Source organism: Ambystoma mexicanum, chromosome 8 (assembly GCF_040938575.1).
Source record: "Ambystoma mexicanum isolate Mex_15411 chromosome 8, UKY_AmexF1_1, whole genome shotgun sequence".
Lineage (NCBI taxonomy): Eukaryota > Metazoa > Chordata > Amphibia > Caudata > Ambystomatidae > Ambystoma > Ambystoma mexicanum.
The window spans coordinates 87,836,066-87,852,626 of NC_090929.1; the positions used below are offsets into that span (position 1 = coordinate 87,836,066).

A 16,561-nucleotide genomic window follows, 5' to 3' on the forward strand; every position below is an offset into this window, starting at 1 on the left:
CATTTTTCGCAGGGATACATTTTTAGATTTTCGAGTGTGGAAAAAACATCAGCTTGTTCACCCCTCTCCATACAATGTTTAGCCCAAGCAATCAATTAATTCTTTTTATCTGGCGACACAGGATTACGAGTCACAACCCTTGATCCCGATCCCTGGTCTACTACAAGCGATGCGGAATCACTTGGAAGAGGGAGAGTAGGCACATTCTGAATATCAATAAGTGGAGGCAAGGGAGCAGGCAAAGGAGCGACGGCTGGAGGAACAACAGGAAGAACAATAGGAAGGACCGGGGGAACTATAGGAGGAGGAATAGTGACAGGAAGGGGCAAAGCACCAGGAGGAGGGACGTACGGGGTGGCGCAGAGGCATCGGGCCTTCGTTCATGCAAAAGTTTGTTAATCAATTCATCGGACGTATGAAAATCTTTCGAAGGGTACATTTTCTGAATGCCTAATTGAAACGCTCTGTCCGTGTTCCTAACTGATTCCAATTGTTTATTTTGATCATATAACAGTGCTTTTTCGGCATTCGTCATATGTCGACGCATATGTTTCCCTCTACTCTTTTGTTGCTGCAAGCTTCTGTTTTCCAACTGTGCAATGCATCAAATGCTGAGAGTCTAGCCTGTTTCTTTATCAATACAGACTCTAAATATTCTAACCGAGGGATTTCAAAGCTACCATTGGTTGGCCACCGAAAATTAGGGTTATGTCTGGTCTGTCTGTGCCAAATATCATTAAATGCTATACTACCAAAGCCTTTCTTACAGTACATAGTACATGCCGGCGACCCCTCCTGTGGTGCGGGGTGGCTAACTTCCAAAGATTGTCTGTCACTGCGGAATAATGCCCTGAAGCAGGCAGACAATTTCCCAGGCATATGAGAATTCTGGTGTTACCTGGTCAAATAATTGTGCTCGCGAGTACAATGCGCCAAATTCAAATTGTCAGGGTTAAATTAAGAATCAGGTCACGATTCACCTGACCAAAGGACTGGGAGGCCCGATCGGGTTACTAAGGACAATCTAAGGACCCACATGTCTGGTGATTTCGGCAAATTTACCCACCTCTATATATGGACCCTCGTCAAGACGTCATCTCGGGCTACAGCTCACCGTTCAGGGATCGGATCGTGCTGTTCTGTTGAGGAATTCGCTTCTCGGCCTTCTTGTTGACACCGTCCGATCCCGGTCCGATAGCTGAGCCAACCTTCAACGAGACAAAGTCAATCTTGAGGGTCCCTATTCGGGCGCCATCTGTGGATTCAGAAAATACAATATTAAGGCTTTTACACCATGCAAAGAGAAATACACCAACACAGGCTTGTAAAGATTCCCAGAATCTTTATTGCAACACTGAACAGTTTACAAAACAAAGTACACAAATAGCTATTTGGCCGTCAGTACTTCACAGAGACCACCCGCAGGTTCAATGTGAGCAGTGAACAGCAATTGCTAGCTGGACATCAGCATATTTATACAGTTTCTTCGTAACGATGTCCAGCCTCTTACGAGTTAATCATGTACTGGGCTAGGGTTCGCGCCAGGTTCATTCCTAATTTACATATCTCGTGCATGTGGTTTACTTCTTAATACATTTACTAACAAGTACTACTATTCTCTGGATGTGACTTTACACTCTTTACACATTTGCTTCAATGCAGGTCAAACAGATGTTTCGCATATCATGTTTAAATAGCATTATTGTTCTTGTATACTTGTAGGTTAACATTGCCGATTCAAGTAATCCCCTGATCCTTAGGTCAAGAAAGGACAAGGTCTACATGACCCTAACATATAGCCTGCAGGCAGGTTGGACATTAACTCTCCTACAGAGGTTGAAGAGGTTAAAGTGAAAACAAGAGGACACAGGTCGGCCATTTTAGGCCACAGGGTGACTTTGCATGATAAACCAAAATGGCAGTCTAACCTAAAATGGAGGCTTGATTAACTTAAGGTCACAACCTTGTAATACGGATTTCCTCGCAAAGCGACTGGGCATAGGCCAACATATACAATGAAGACGAAACAATATTATATCAGTTTCGACACTGTTTCCAACGAAAACTTTCCATCAAATGTTTTTTGCATCGAAACCTATCCATCAAAAATATTTGCATTGAATGCATTTTTTTGTATTTCGTTTTTCTTTTGGGGGGGTGTTCGCCACTCAACCCCCTCCACCACCCCCGTATTTTACCCTTACAAACCCACCCCAATGAAAATTAACCCTTTACCCTACACATATATGCATTCGATTAATATATTTTCGATGGAAAAGGTTTTGTTGGAAACCTTTTTGATGGAAACACTAGATACCGTTACTAAGGTACACTTGCACTGGGGTCTCACTGAATAGCTGACAGTGGTGAACCCGACAGATGTCTCTGCATCTTACAGAGGGGGCCAGAGAATTTACAACATGTTGGGTGCCAGGGAGTCAACACATCAATCTTTAGGTTCTAGGATGTTTTCATTCGAATAGCTACAATGGGGTAAACAACTAAGTGCGATATTCCCCTAAAATGAACAACTACAGACGATTCTCAGTAATGTAGCAATGGCCATACAAACTATAAAAAAGATATACTGCAAACGCTAAGAATAATTATACTTGCAGCAATTGATTTTCACATGGCAAATTATTTTGATCACATCTAAATTCTTTTGCGCATTGCACAACGCAACTCTAGCAAAAAATAAGAAAACAAATCATGTAATAAATACATTAAAAGAATCTATTACTGCATCAAAAAAATTGTGAAGCGCATCAATTCATTCAAAAGCACGAAGTCGATACATTCCAAAGTTTTAATTGGGTTCAAGACACCTATTCAAAAATTGGAACAGTAGATCAATACTGTAGGGAGTTTCACCTTATTCTGACAGATACATCCCACACAATCTAATACCGTTTCTATTCTGAAACTTCTTCAACTGTGTTAGATATTGTTGTCTGCCGGCATGTTGCGACACATCAGAAGTAGTTCCTTCCTCTCCTCTGTGTCTTCATCACGACAAAAAGATACTCATAAAACCGAGGTGTGTTAGAACCCCAGGAAATGGTGAGAAATGTGTTGCTCATTGAAATGTGTGTTACGCTTAATTGGTTCAGTGAGACAGGCATGGAATCAAGAGGGATGACACAGACAACAAAAATATAGTTCAACCAAGCTTTATTAATAATCAGAATGGAGTAACGCCAAACTAACCCTGTGCTTTGGCAGGATTTCCCTGCATAAAGAAATCTAAAGGAAGTCTATGTCAATGAGTCCAAAAGGTTAGCTTCCATAGATTCACAAGTATCAGAGTTCACATCAGGGTGGTTTCCCTTCCCCAAAATCTAACAAACATTCATACACCATCTTCCCCAAGACAAAGGTTCTCCACATTTCATCTCTCAGGGTTCCCTTCCTCAAAAGTTAGTCACAACTGTTAAGATTCACAAAATTCAAAGGTTGTTGAATTCACGTGTTCATGAGAGAACACAGGGTCTGCTCAACCCTTCCCTTGGTTAACTTGACCAATGGTTCACACCTCTTAGTTGCTTGTCAACCCTTTTTGTGGCTTCTGGTCTAGGCGCAGTTGTCAGACCATATGGTCCACCCATCACAGTTCACGCAACCAGTCACCACACATCTTGCTTGTGATTGGAGTCTAGAGGTTAGTAAAGTTGACCCCAGGAAACTTAATTGTATAGGCGGAGTTGTCAGACCACACAATCCATCCATCACAGATCACACAACCATACGTTTCTCATAGCTGATATTCAATGATTCACAAGTTTATGTCTTCCACTTTACTCTAGAGGTGTCTCTTTATCAATGATGGCATTATACAATTTCTGTTGGGTTGGCTCATGAAGCCACACTTGCCAAAGTCATTAATATATACAAGTATTCCCTGTAAGGGCTCAATAGCCCCTGTTGCGATGTTCTGCAACTAATGTTCGCAAGCTGGTAGTACTGTAGGCTCATCAGCCGCTTTCGTTATATTCAATCGTCAAAATATGGAAGCATTAGGCTTTTCATTACGTTCAGCATTCGAGATTGCACATTTCCAGACGTTCATTATGTTCAGTATTCAAGATTATAGGCTTTCAGCTTTTCTAACTCAAGATTGCAAGTGTCCAGCTTTTCCTTACGTTCACTGTATTCCAGGCGTGACTCCCAGGCTTCTCGTCCCCTCTGCATGGCACTTCTCAGGGTCTGCAGTGCTCCTACACCTTCTGTAGCACTCGCACTTCCCGATCTCTCTCCTTCCCTCCTTTTGCAAGCCACCTTTTATATGCTCCCTGGCTATGAATGGATTTCAATTGAACCCAACTCATTCCTAATTAACTGACCTTGTATAAACTCATTAGCATGACATGGCCATATGCATCTAAACCTCACTTGGTTTGGTGTTAGCTCACACCCCTCCTGAAGGGTATAGCCTCTCCTTACTCTGTACTACCCTAAGAGGCGATGGGAGTGTGCATGTCGGGCTGTACCTGTGTCGCCTTCATGACTGGGATCACTGCTGGTTTAGTAGTAGTGTGGGGCGGAGTAGGAGTTTTATCCATTACTCTCCCTTGCACTCCTGCAGAGCAGTAGTCGTTCCGTCGCAGGGACTGTGCCGGCATATCAAATGCAGGCACTGAGAGACTCCAGAGGTGGTTGCATGGGATGCCGGGGGGCCCAGAGATGGACTCGGCTGCCTGAATAAGTACGACTACCCCAGGTGTCTGATCAGCCTACATCCCACTAGGATCAGTAGCTGAACTCTCAGGCCTACTTTACATTAACTTCATTCGGGTATTGGATCATTTATTAATTAACTGATAATTGTCATAAAAGAAGTCACCATATGGCTAATTTAGGTAGTGAACATAGAAATGTTGACATTTTATATATAGTGGTGTTTTTAGTTGCTTGTGTTGATGAATCTGTTCTTTCGTTCTATGTAGCAGGTAATGCTATTTTAATGTTGTGTTTTTAATGTGCAAAAGCTTGTTCTTGATTGAAAATAAACTAAATGCATAAATAAAAAAAATTAAAAAATAAAAATGTACCACATTCGGGTATTAAACACTGCAAAATATGACACTTGCTGGAAACGACAGCACGCATCTTCACCGTTGGGAAAATAACCACTTCTCCCAAGTCCGTTCTTTGCCAGTCTGTTGAATAAAGATTAAAAGCATAGTGTTTTTGTACAATGGGAAGAGCTTGAGTAATATGTACCGATGTTAGATATGATGTGGCAGAGTGTGACCTTTATAATGGCCTCACTTGCAACATGTGGCTCTGCAGGTGTTTTGGACTATAACTCCCATGATCCCTCAACATTGATTACTATGGCTAGGTCTGATGGGATTCAGAGTCCAAACTGTCTGGAGAGCCAAAGGTTGCGGACCCATGACTTATACAAATGAAACAGCATTGATTTGTGGCAGAGTGACAATATGAATCCATGCCACAGACATCACGTTTCTAGTTTGGTGGGTTTATCGATGATGCTTTCTGGGCATTGTAGTTGTGGTTCCCTTCATGTCTATCGACTTGGGTTAATATGCAGGATCACACTGGAAAGCGAAGTATGGGGACAGGAACAGCTGTCCCGGTGACAGAGAGCCATATGGCCACCCTAGCCTTCTTCCATGTTGAATGAGTGCGTCCCTTCCTAAAGCACAGACCAGCCATGGGGCACTGAACCATTTGTCAGACTCCTTTGCCTGGAAGTATATTTTCCCAAACAATATACGGCTTGAACCCAAGGCCAAAGGCTGCAGAGGGATTGCACGAACGGCATCTCAGACCTCCTGGCTCCGCGACAGCTTGAGTCCCTGAATGTGAAAAAGCTGCCTTCTAATAAGGACTTGCCTGGTTGACACAACATGGTCGATATAAAAAGCCTTCCAGACCAAGGGGTCATGTGATCATGAATCTTTGGAATGCAATGACAGCGTTTAACCATTGTCCCCTCTCCCCCAAAGCCCCGAGCTCATCAGACTAGCCTGCACAACACTTGTGGTCAGACCACATAACAGCCACAAACGTTTTGCATTAATGTTACTCAAAAAGATTAGTCACCCATTGATATAATTGCTTTCCCATAGCCACCCACCAACCCCCACTGTGTGGCACGCTAGGTCATCAGTAAGTACACTTTATTACAGGGGTCTGAAACCTATCGCTCTCCAGATGCTCTGGCCTACAACTACCATCACCTCTAGACAACATAGTCGGGGGTGATGGATCATGGAGTCATAACCCAAAACAAGTTGCAAACGCCTGCTTTATAGGAACAATGCTTGACTGTAGACTGGCAATCAGTCTTTCATCACAAAACAAAATGGCCGACACCCACCAAGATCACACAACCCGCGGCATGAATAAAACGAAGGTCTTACCTATCGACATTCCATTGGTAAGCACTGAGCTTAGCGTGTTGTTCCTGACGGGGCTGTGGGACTCTAGCACACTGTCATCCAGCAGATGGCGGGGTTTCTCGGATGGAAATGTCGCACTCTTACTTTCAACAACACTGAACTGACACATCACACTGGATAGATGGAAAGAAGAAACCAAAAGTTCTTACATGATGTGAGAAAGTCAATGCTTTGCTAAACTTTACACCAGCGGCTTATTAACCAGAACCGGGCGGAGCAATGACGCATGCGTGGATGGAGATGTCCTGCAATGTCACGGTGCTCTCACTGTGATGATAGACCAGGCAGTGATAATGGCATCCATTTTGCTCTACAACTCCCATCAGCCCCAGCCTGCACAATCAGAGGTGAGGGATCATGGGATTCCTAGTCCAAAACACTGCCCCCTAGGTCATAGCTAGGCCATGTCCGTCCTGTCCTCATCCCCTGCACCCACGAACTGACTGACGTCCCCCCCTGATCCAACAGAGTGGTAAATGCACTTGCAATTAATGTTCACTTCCGCCATTTTAATCAAATTCATGATGAACTTCCAAAAGCGAATGGCCGCAAAAAGTGTGCTGTGTTTTAGCAAACATTAGTGAACTTTGGAAATAGGTCAGTCATCTGATTCAGTGCTATTTTGAGAACTCAGTCTAGGAGGCTGTTTATTTTGTTGCGCCCTTTACCAGGATACAGGATTCGCGCATTACGATTCCTAATTCTCCTGGCTTTGCAACTGGCCTCCCCTGGCTCTGTTTTGCAGCCGCCTACCCTCCGTGAAAATCCATTATAGACCTGTTGGGATTTATTTGCACTTTGAAATGTAACCCTGAAGGATAACGAGGTCATGCTTTGGGGGGAAAGGTGGGGGTGGGGTTCTTCTGCCGGTCACTATTAGAGAACTTAAAACTGGTTTGACTTGCATTTGTTGGAAATGATTGGCCTATCAGACTATGCGGTTAAGATAGCTCAGAGGGTTCAGTGCTCGGTGCTGCAAATCTGCAGGTTCAAATCCCAGCAAGGCCAACTCAGCCTTTCATCCTTCCGAGGTTGATAAATGAGTACCGACTTCGGTTGGGAGGCTTAATGTATATAAGTATGTGCCACACGCAAGTCCTTATTATTATAATATTGAGGGCTTGCGTAACTGCTTCTCCACTGTAGGTGCCAACTCATATAGATGGCTTTAGTGTGAGAGTACAGTCACCTTTCTGGAAACAGGAAGCGCCACTGTTCCATAAATTGCCAGAGGGAAAGAAAACACAGACTTTATTTGGCGGTTCAAAATACAGAAGATTTCCACTTTAAGAGCATATTTTCTCCAAAAACAAAACCCCTGAATGGGAGCCCTGGGAGTGCTTTGCAGCCCCTCAAATCCCTTTAAAATTGCACTCCCTGTTCCACGGGCGGCCTTCCATTCCACTGGCATGACGAGCTGCCGGGACACATAGTTGGACAACTGTCAATGTACACATTTGTAAAGCGATCATTCACATGTAAGGGCCGGGCCCGGGATCCATGTACCTGCCTGGCATTTATATGACTTGAAATACAGAGTTCAGACTCCATGTCCCACATGGAACAGCTAATGGAGGCCGGTCATGCTTGAGTGGCTGAAACCACCAGCACAGCATCCGCAAAGCTGCGCCAAACTCCTGATTCATAGAAGGGTTTTATAATGGCGCAATCCCATAGGAAAACACTCTGTGAATCAGGCCCCAAGTGTCCATAGCGGACCTACTCCAGTGCTCCCTCAGAAAGAGCAGCCATTTACACATGGGGTCCCGAATGGGAATATTGACTTGCTGCCAAGTGGAGTTCCTTTGCATACTCACAGGAAACCCCCCCAAAGTGACTTGTAAATGAAACTTTTAGTCTATGGAAAGTGCCCATATACATTCTGTAGGCATCGAGGTGCTGTTACAGGAATTGTTTGTGTTTTAGTTGCGTAACAGTTTTTTTTGTCTTAGTTACATATTTATAACGCCCCGGGGATCGAATCTGTGTTGCTTCGTGTCGCCTTGCTGCCTAGGTATCCTCCCGGGACAATATATATATATATGACACCGAAATACTCATTGAATTCTTATATATGTTTGAAGTGGGATTTATCTAAGATCTTATACCATTCTGATGAGATCCTTTTAAGAAAATCAAAAAAGAACTGTTTTATGGGCAGTGACAGCATATATGGCAACATTGCCCGCAAGTTAGCTCAGCAGGTAGAGCGCTTGCAAAAGAAATCTATGTGTAATTTGTAGGTCACAGGTGCAAAACTCCACCTTTCATCCTTCTGAGGTCGGTGAAGGAGTACCAGCTTCAGTCGGGTGATCATTTTATGTAAAAATGTTCTATGTACAATGCGCTATAAAAATAACCAATCACTGTCGTGTGCAGTCACTGGGTGTATGGAAGACTCAGTGTACAGGTGCCTGCATGCCCACACAGCAGTGGCAGTGTCTATGGAGCATTCATCAAGCTGTGGCCTGCATACCAGCAAAGCAGGGCCACTGTACATGGACTAGTACTGTCCTGATGCCTGCAGGCCCAGAATGCTGGTGTTGCACAAGGCTGCCGCACTAGTGCAAGGCATTGTGAAAAGCGCTGCGGCCCAATCACCACTTACTGTTGGATCCGACTGCATCCCCAGTTGCCTAGGTGCCCTCGAACGGCCTTCAAGGCACAAACATCCTGCAGTGGCAGGTTTCAGAAGATACTTGATGGGCACAGAGTCTGAAGAGGTCCTCATTCCAGACCTTTGCTCGGCCCTCCATTCAGCACGTCATAATTCCTTGCCGGTCGCCGAGTCGCAATATAATTCAGAGGAATCCAGGGGTTTATTTAATGGATCTCCATGGGACATCTTGGAGGATTCAAAGGCTGTTCTATTCTGATTCCATTGAGTACCCTCAAGGAGCCAGTCAGGCTCCCCCTGTAGAACCTCAACGCTTAATCCAACAGCTGAGCTTTTGGCGTGGCACCAGGAGAACACAGATCTCATGCTGATGGCCATGCCAAACCACATTGCGTGCTCTTGAGCAAATCACATTTTATCCATGTGCCTCAGCTCCTTTATCCAACACAACTGAAAGTCCTCAGAAAGGGGCAATCAACCAGCATTATGTTGTATATAAGTACACTGAGTCCCTTTGCAGCCCCCCTGTTCCCTGACATTTGCGATTTGAAGTTCTGGTTATGCACCCCTGTTACTCCACATGGTACATCCTTGGTTTCTACACCTGCAGAATGTCTTCACAAGATCCCTCCCTCTTGCTGAGTGGTGCTGTGAGTTCTTGCTCTAGAACTCTCTTTGCAGAATCTGTCCAATGGGAGATAATTGCTTGCTAAGTGACTGCCTGCCTTAGTCTTTAACATGTAAGGTTTCTGGCTGTTCTTAGTAGTTCACTACACGCAAGTCTGCGTTCTAGATCTTATAATTTGGAGAGGGTATTTAAGATCTAATTTAGATGTATACGCAAACAGAGAGCAAATATTTATCATTGGTTTGCCCGGCTGTACACTATACAGACAAGCTGCTTCAGGCTATCGCTGTAGAGAAGGGGAAAAGCCAAACTCCCTTGCATTCTTCACCATTAAGTCATTCTGGATGTATGATGCCCACTGAACCTCTTTTAAGTTGTCGCAGCAAAGGAACTGGTTCTTTGGTTGTAAGATGACATTTTGGGGAGATGCCTGCCTCGCACAATTTTCAATGGCTTATAGGGGCGGCATAAAGAATTTCCACTCAAATCCTGAAGTTGTTAGAACATTTGAGATGATTGCAAAATAGCACTAGGCATGGTATCAAGCACCGACTGCATAATGTAGAGTCATGTCAGAATTGTCCTCCTCTGTATAAAATGCATAAGTGCATAAGTGTTCTGCCAATCCAGCCAATTGAGCTGCTATGTAAAAAAGGTTTCAGCTTACCTGGTGACTCTAAACCAAGTCTTGGGTTGTATTTTTGTCAACAGTTTACCTAAGACTGTCGAACATTTATGAAGTGTTGCGATGCAGGTTTATAGAAATTCCTCTCATCCTATTTTTCACATTAACAGAGTCTGGAGATCCGAACCGTCCCTTCACAGATTTAGACACAGCACCAAAACATGGCTTCTGTCCAAAGAAACGTAAACTGCATAGCTTTACCTTACTAGCATGCACTTAGACTGTAAACTTGTAAATGTGTAAATCGACCTGTACATTACCTGCAACTGTTTGATAATTTCCTTAATGTATTGTTTTCATCCACCTTGGATCATGTTATACCATATGTGTAACTATCTGTATTGGCAAATGAGTGACAACTCCCTCAACCTCTGTTACTGGTCCCCTATGACCATATTTTATCATATTGATTTTTTGTATTAATCTTGTTGCATTCATCTCAAGCGCCTGGATGCCCCAGGACCAGGCGGCGCTATACAAATAATAAACTAAACTAAACTAAACCAAACATCTATATCATAGACTGTCCACATGCCAAACTCAACGGCGTGCACTGACATTTGCTGAGTTGAGTTTAGCAATCGGACTGTATCAACCAAAACTCTACCCGTTAGAAGAGTCTGATATCTGCTAATGATGTCATGCAGATGGGTCGTCAGATGGAATGAGTTAAGGAAAAGGACACATGTTGCAACATTAGTACTGGAGAAAATAAATCATAGAAAATAAACAAAAAGAAATGCATGAAAATTCAAGCAAACCAACATCCTTTTGGACAAGGGGATTTTAAGAGAGTTTTTATAACTCTTGTATATGACTAAGGGATCAAAGTGCTTCTGGTTTTGATGTTAGGTTGACATAATTTCTTTGGCTACGTAGGGTTTGTAAAATGTACTATAAATGTTGCTGTAAGTGAACCCAACAAAGGAAATGACGACGAGAATCACTAAAACAGTCAACGTAGGCCATGGATTTGGAAAGCCGCTTCATTGACTATATACAATGAATAGACAATGAAAGCCACAATTCCGTATTATAAATATGGGTTTTGAAAGTAATCAGTTGGGGATGACATGGACAGAGACGCTGACAGGAGTTGCACACGATCACACAACCGCAGGACACCCTGACAAATTCCCACTGCACAGAAACACGCTGCTGACTTTGACACTTGAAAGATTTTTTTCCCCCTCCCAGAAGACAAAGTGCTTCATTATATTTAGGTTAAGTGCACGGTTAACATTTGAGAAATTCATAATCTGAATAGTGTATTAAATTTGAGTTGAAGGCAGAGGTATAACCTCCCGCTTGATCACTGGGAGGACTTTGTGTGCACACGAGTCATGTCCAGTAACCAAAGAAGTTACAGGAAAAGGACTTGGAGAAAGTAATTTTGTTGCCGTCACAGTGAACAGGACAATTTAGTTTTTGCTCATATGCTTTGCATTTTGCCATAAAAGAGAAAGCAACATATCCTACAAGTGTTCAGTATTAACTGTTCGCAAGAATTGGGGAAATCCTTCCATATTTGACAAGAGCACCAGAACAGTGGGACTGCCCTTCTCAAGTAGGGGTTGATGGTGTGTTCTTTCAAGAAACGCTTCCAAAGTGATTAAAGCACTTGATAACAGTCTATACATTTCTCCACCATGGCCATGGTTGAGCGGTGAGCATTTCCATTAAATCCGGATGGCATTGTGATCCTATCAACGTAATCCTGAAGGTGTGAGGGTCTTGGAATCTCAATCCAGCTGGCAGAGAGGAGAGGTTTCCATAAAGCAATCCAGATGGTATGGAGTTCTTGGCAATTTAACTGGGTTGATAAAGAGAGTTTAGGATCTCAATCTTTTTAGCTTAGGACGTTGGGAAACTGGTTAGTGTGCGGGTCTACTCAACTCAGGTTGATCTGGAAGTCTTCAACACTCAAGTTTCTTCTCTGGGAGCTGTAGGCAACTCGATTGAATACATGTGGAAGCTTTGGCAACCTAGTACAGTTGGTATGGAGGACTTGGCAAATAAATCTAGCTTGTATGGAGGTCTTGGCAACTAAATCTAGTTGGCATTGTGGCCATCTTGACTACTCGATCTACTTGGTATGTATCTATCCGTGTCTTGTAACACAACAAACTATTTACAGAGGTCGTGACAAATGCACCTGGACAGTTGCACTGCCTTGGGTGCTCCATTCAGCTGTTATTGTGGTCATCCTGGCAACTCAATAGGTTTACATATTTATGAAACTCACTCCAGTTGGTATTTATCAGCATCTTGTGATACAACAAGATTTATACAGAGGTCTTGACAAATCAATCCGAACGTTTTAGGAACACAATGTGTGCGTTATGGACGTCCCCCCATTTAATCTGTCTTGTACCATTGCCTTATCACGCAAAATGGAATGGTGTAAATGAGGGATGACAACGTTCAGACATTTTTGGGGTGATGCTTACTAGTAGCGTTTGCTCAGTTGACCTCGCAGACATATGTACTGAACTGAGATGCAATAAGTAGGTACTTTTATTTAAATACAAACCAAAAATTGGCCCAGTTTATCTTCCTCTCAATCCTATTTGTTTATAACTTTTATAGCACACAATATATCACCTTTCATCCATTTCAGAAGGCTATGTTGTTAAATATATAGGCCAGGTAATGGTGATTGTAGGCAGACAGTGTCCCATCAGATGCGAGAAGCAGTCCCCTGTCCAGTGACATTTGGCCACTGGTCTTGGACATCAGATCCTTGTTGAAAAGTGAACTTGAATGGCTACTGTGTCCAATGCTTCCTGATGTGTAGGAAGTTTGATTCTGCCTCAGGCTAGGCTTCAGCTTTTAACCAGAGTGGAGGACTGCTGGACCTCCAGTGACTTGCGCCTGTGCGTTTGGTGCTTGAAGGATTGTTTGTGGGCTGCTTGAGATCCACTTAAATGCATGCAGCCAGGGGCCACTGATAGTGGGGGAGATGGCTTAAGAAGGCTTTGTGCATGAGTCATGGGGTATTTTATTTGCTCTTTGGTTCAGTGGAAGCCTCTCTTAACTGAAGCCTCTTTCAATGCCCTGCAGCCGACACTGCCTGATAGTCCACGCTGGTCGGCTCACTCACGGGTCATGCCACCACTAAGCAAACGTGTGGCTGGTCCTTCATTCAGCTTAGCTGGCGGGGCAGAGATGTGGGAGCAGGGACAGACAGTAGACAACACAGAACGGAGTCGAAGTGACAGATCAACAGCACAGAAACAAGACAGGAGTGCGTAGACGATATTTACCAAAGATCAGACTTGACAAACATCCCTAACAATGTCAGCTGCCCGCAGTCAAATTGATACGCGTGCAACCGCTATCAGGGGTGGAGGGACTGGGTTCAGATGTTAGTTTGCTTCAATTCTCAGCTGAATCGTAAACAGATTTTCATCTTCACGGGTTACGTGATATCAGTGCACCCACTTGTTTCCCAGGCTATGGCTCTTTCTATGTCGGGACACCGGAGGAGTCGGAAGGTTCGCCGCCACAGAAGCATCCGGACACGTTGGTCTCCTGCTGTAGCGGATGGTTGCTGCTACTTCCGATGGACCTAACAACGAAGAGCATCTATTGCTATTGAAGGAGTCAAGCAGAGGAACATTCGCTAATCTGTCCTCATCAGTTAACATTTCTAACCCTCCATAATCCATCAAAAATTCATCATAATGAAATATTTCAAAAAAATGCCATTCAAAGATCCCATAGAATTTCTTAACTTATACATTCTAAAGAAATAGAATAAAAAACTGTGGTCATTGTGCACATTTCATACATTTATGAACATTTCAAATTCTTCCTATATCATTTACGTATCTGAAGATGGCCTCGTATTAGTATTATAGCAGTACTATAAGTCTTGAGAAAATATGCTTCACACTGAATGGATAAAGTGATATTGATATGCAGCCTCAATGTTGCAATTAGGGAGCATTTCACACATTCATTCTAATCAGAACTAATAGGCGGCAAACTTAGCTAGGACTAAACCAGCTGAAATTGTAAGATCTCAATGGAAAGAATTCAATTCTGAATATTGTAAGATGGCCCCCACTAAAAAAGGAAAAGCAGCAGAACCCATTACGTAAACAATATCTCAAAGACAATTGATGTCTTCACAGTGGAATTACAGAGACATGTCGCCAACAAAATCCGCCACTCTCACTATAAGAATGATCTTACATTTAAAAGTGCAACATGTGCAAGCAAGAGACAGCACGTGAACGTGGGATGGATCATGGCCTCTTACTGAGCATCCATTGAAACCCAAGAAAACAGAGGGTGCCGCTGGGCTCACCACCCGGCATACGTTGAGTAGATTGCTAGTCTTCAATTACCCACCCGGGCTACAAATGGTTAATCATAGACTCTACTTGGTTACCAGGCGGTCTAGAAGCATGCAACTGTCTGACAGCCTGTAGAGCGTTAACTAAAAAATTAGCGCATCCATACATCTTGCCGAATCAACTCTTTTTCTTGATTCTTGGACATGAACCAAATGTAATTATTTGAAATTGCAAATCATTGTACGAAGGTTCACAGGATGAAGGATAGGAAAATCGCTTAGTCTGCCTAAAACCAGTTCCTAACATCACTTTGAGCTGTCACTCCATCTCAAGCATTCCAAGTGCCTCACAAGATCATTTCCAAATCCTTCTTCTTAAATTCCTGGGCGCGCCCTTTCTTTGCACTTGCCTTCTGTGCTTATTGATACAGTTTGGAGGGGCTCCAATCCTACTTTGCTCCTCAATGGGGATTTCTGAACATAGGAAGGTTAGACTGGAGCAGGCCTAGGCTGTGCGGGTGGACAACGTTTGGGTCAGTGATAAAATGGGAATCTTAGGGCCATTCCAACGGACCTGAAGAAAGATGGGCCGTGGGCATACTCCCGCTAGCGATACTCATGAGCCAGGAGGAGGAGTTCACAAGGAGTAAACAGGAAGTTGACCATAACGGCAAGACAGTAACCAGTGGGAGGTGAAGTCCACACATGCAATCGCGACACAATCCAGACCAGCAGCCATCACAACGATCAATTTCCAAGAAGCCGGGATGCTCAGGAGAACTCCCCCACGTTGCTTCTGTGGGTCTCCATTGGCAGTTAGTTTGTCAGCGGTATTCTTATAATTATTATGTTAATATAGTGTGAGCCTCGCTCACAGGCAGCAGAGTGCTGTACAGCACGATTAAGCTTATCTTAACATGCAAGAGTGCTGAGGGCCAATGTGTATTCTCCAACAGTCTTTGCATGCAGAAAATATTTCATTGTGTATTCATCAAGAAGGGGTGCGGCCCCGCCCTATGCCACACCATTTTTCGGGTTCCTGTTCCCCTTGCCCCATTGTTCAATTTGTTTTTTTGTTAAACAATTTTGAAACTTTAGATGTGTAACCCTGGCATCTACACTGATCCACAGACGTCGTGCCAGCTGTGGCCCGAGGCTTTACGCAGGCTGCTGCCTTATAACAGCCCAACAAATAAATAAATAAATAAATGAAATAACACCTCCCCCTTTGTCACAGCCACACACCTGTCTTTGCATGCTTGTGTCACTGAAGTACAATGTTTTCCAGGTGATTCGATTTGCATAATGACTCGCATCACATAATTATATTTCGAAATATCAAAGCTCGTGTACACAACTTGACAGAGCACAATTTCACCCAACTTAAATATATTTGTAGAAAGTGCTGCAGGAAGCAGCCTTTCATCACTCGTGTGTGCTTTCAACAGGTCATGCAAAAGAGTTTGGGAAAAAGCAAAGAGGGATGTGTGCATGTCTGAGAGAACTGTTAACTGTTACTCGCAGCAACCAGAGGCAAGACATCCCTTTAGAATCCCCATTCATCAAAATGCTCCACACAAAAAATGGGACAGGCCATGGGCATGGAAGTAGGACTAAAGTAAATACAAATAAAACTGTAGTCCTACTTCTATGTTGCTGGTCTGTTGCAGGGGGTTTGGTGGGGCGTGCTCACAGGCACACTGCTCTCATTGGAGGAGAGCGGCCGGAGAGGGGAAGGGGAAGGAAATGGGGGCATGAAAAGTATTCACGCGCAGGAAGAGTTGCACCGGCCTGATTTCAGGATTTCGAAATCAGGTCCCGGAAAAAACCGGGACCGTAGCACCAACCCTTCCAATCCCGGGACAGGCTTCATGAAATTAAAAAACTCCCAGAATCC

General features: G+C 43.7%; 1 protein-coding gene across 8 annotated transcripts in view; it reads right to left on the minus strand.

Moving 5' to 3' along the window:
• The window catches only part of RALGPS1 (Ral GEF with PH domain and SH3 binding motif 1), a 2,625,553-nt gene that overhangs the window by 237,343 nt on the left and 2,371,649 nt on the right, over positions 1-16,561 (minus strand). For 5 of the 8 annotated variants that reach the window (XM_069609372.1, XM_069609373.1, XM_069609371.1 and 2 more), the window contains 2 exons: positions 13,806-13,932; positions 6,393-6,544 (listed from right to left, as the gene is read on the minus strand). The exons of the other annotated variants lie outside the window; for them this stretch is intronic. In XM_069609372.1, coding sequence (XP_069465473.1) covers positions 6,393-6,544; positions 13,806-13,932 — 279 coding nt within the window. The remainder of the gene's footprint in view (positions 1-6,392; positions 6,545-13,805; positions 13,933-16,561) is intronic. 8 annotated transcript variants of the gene reach the window in all.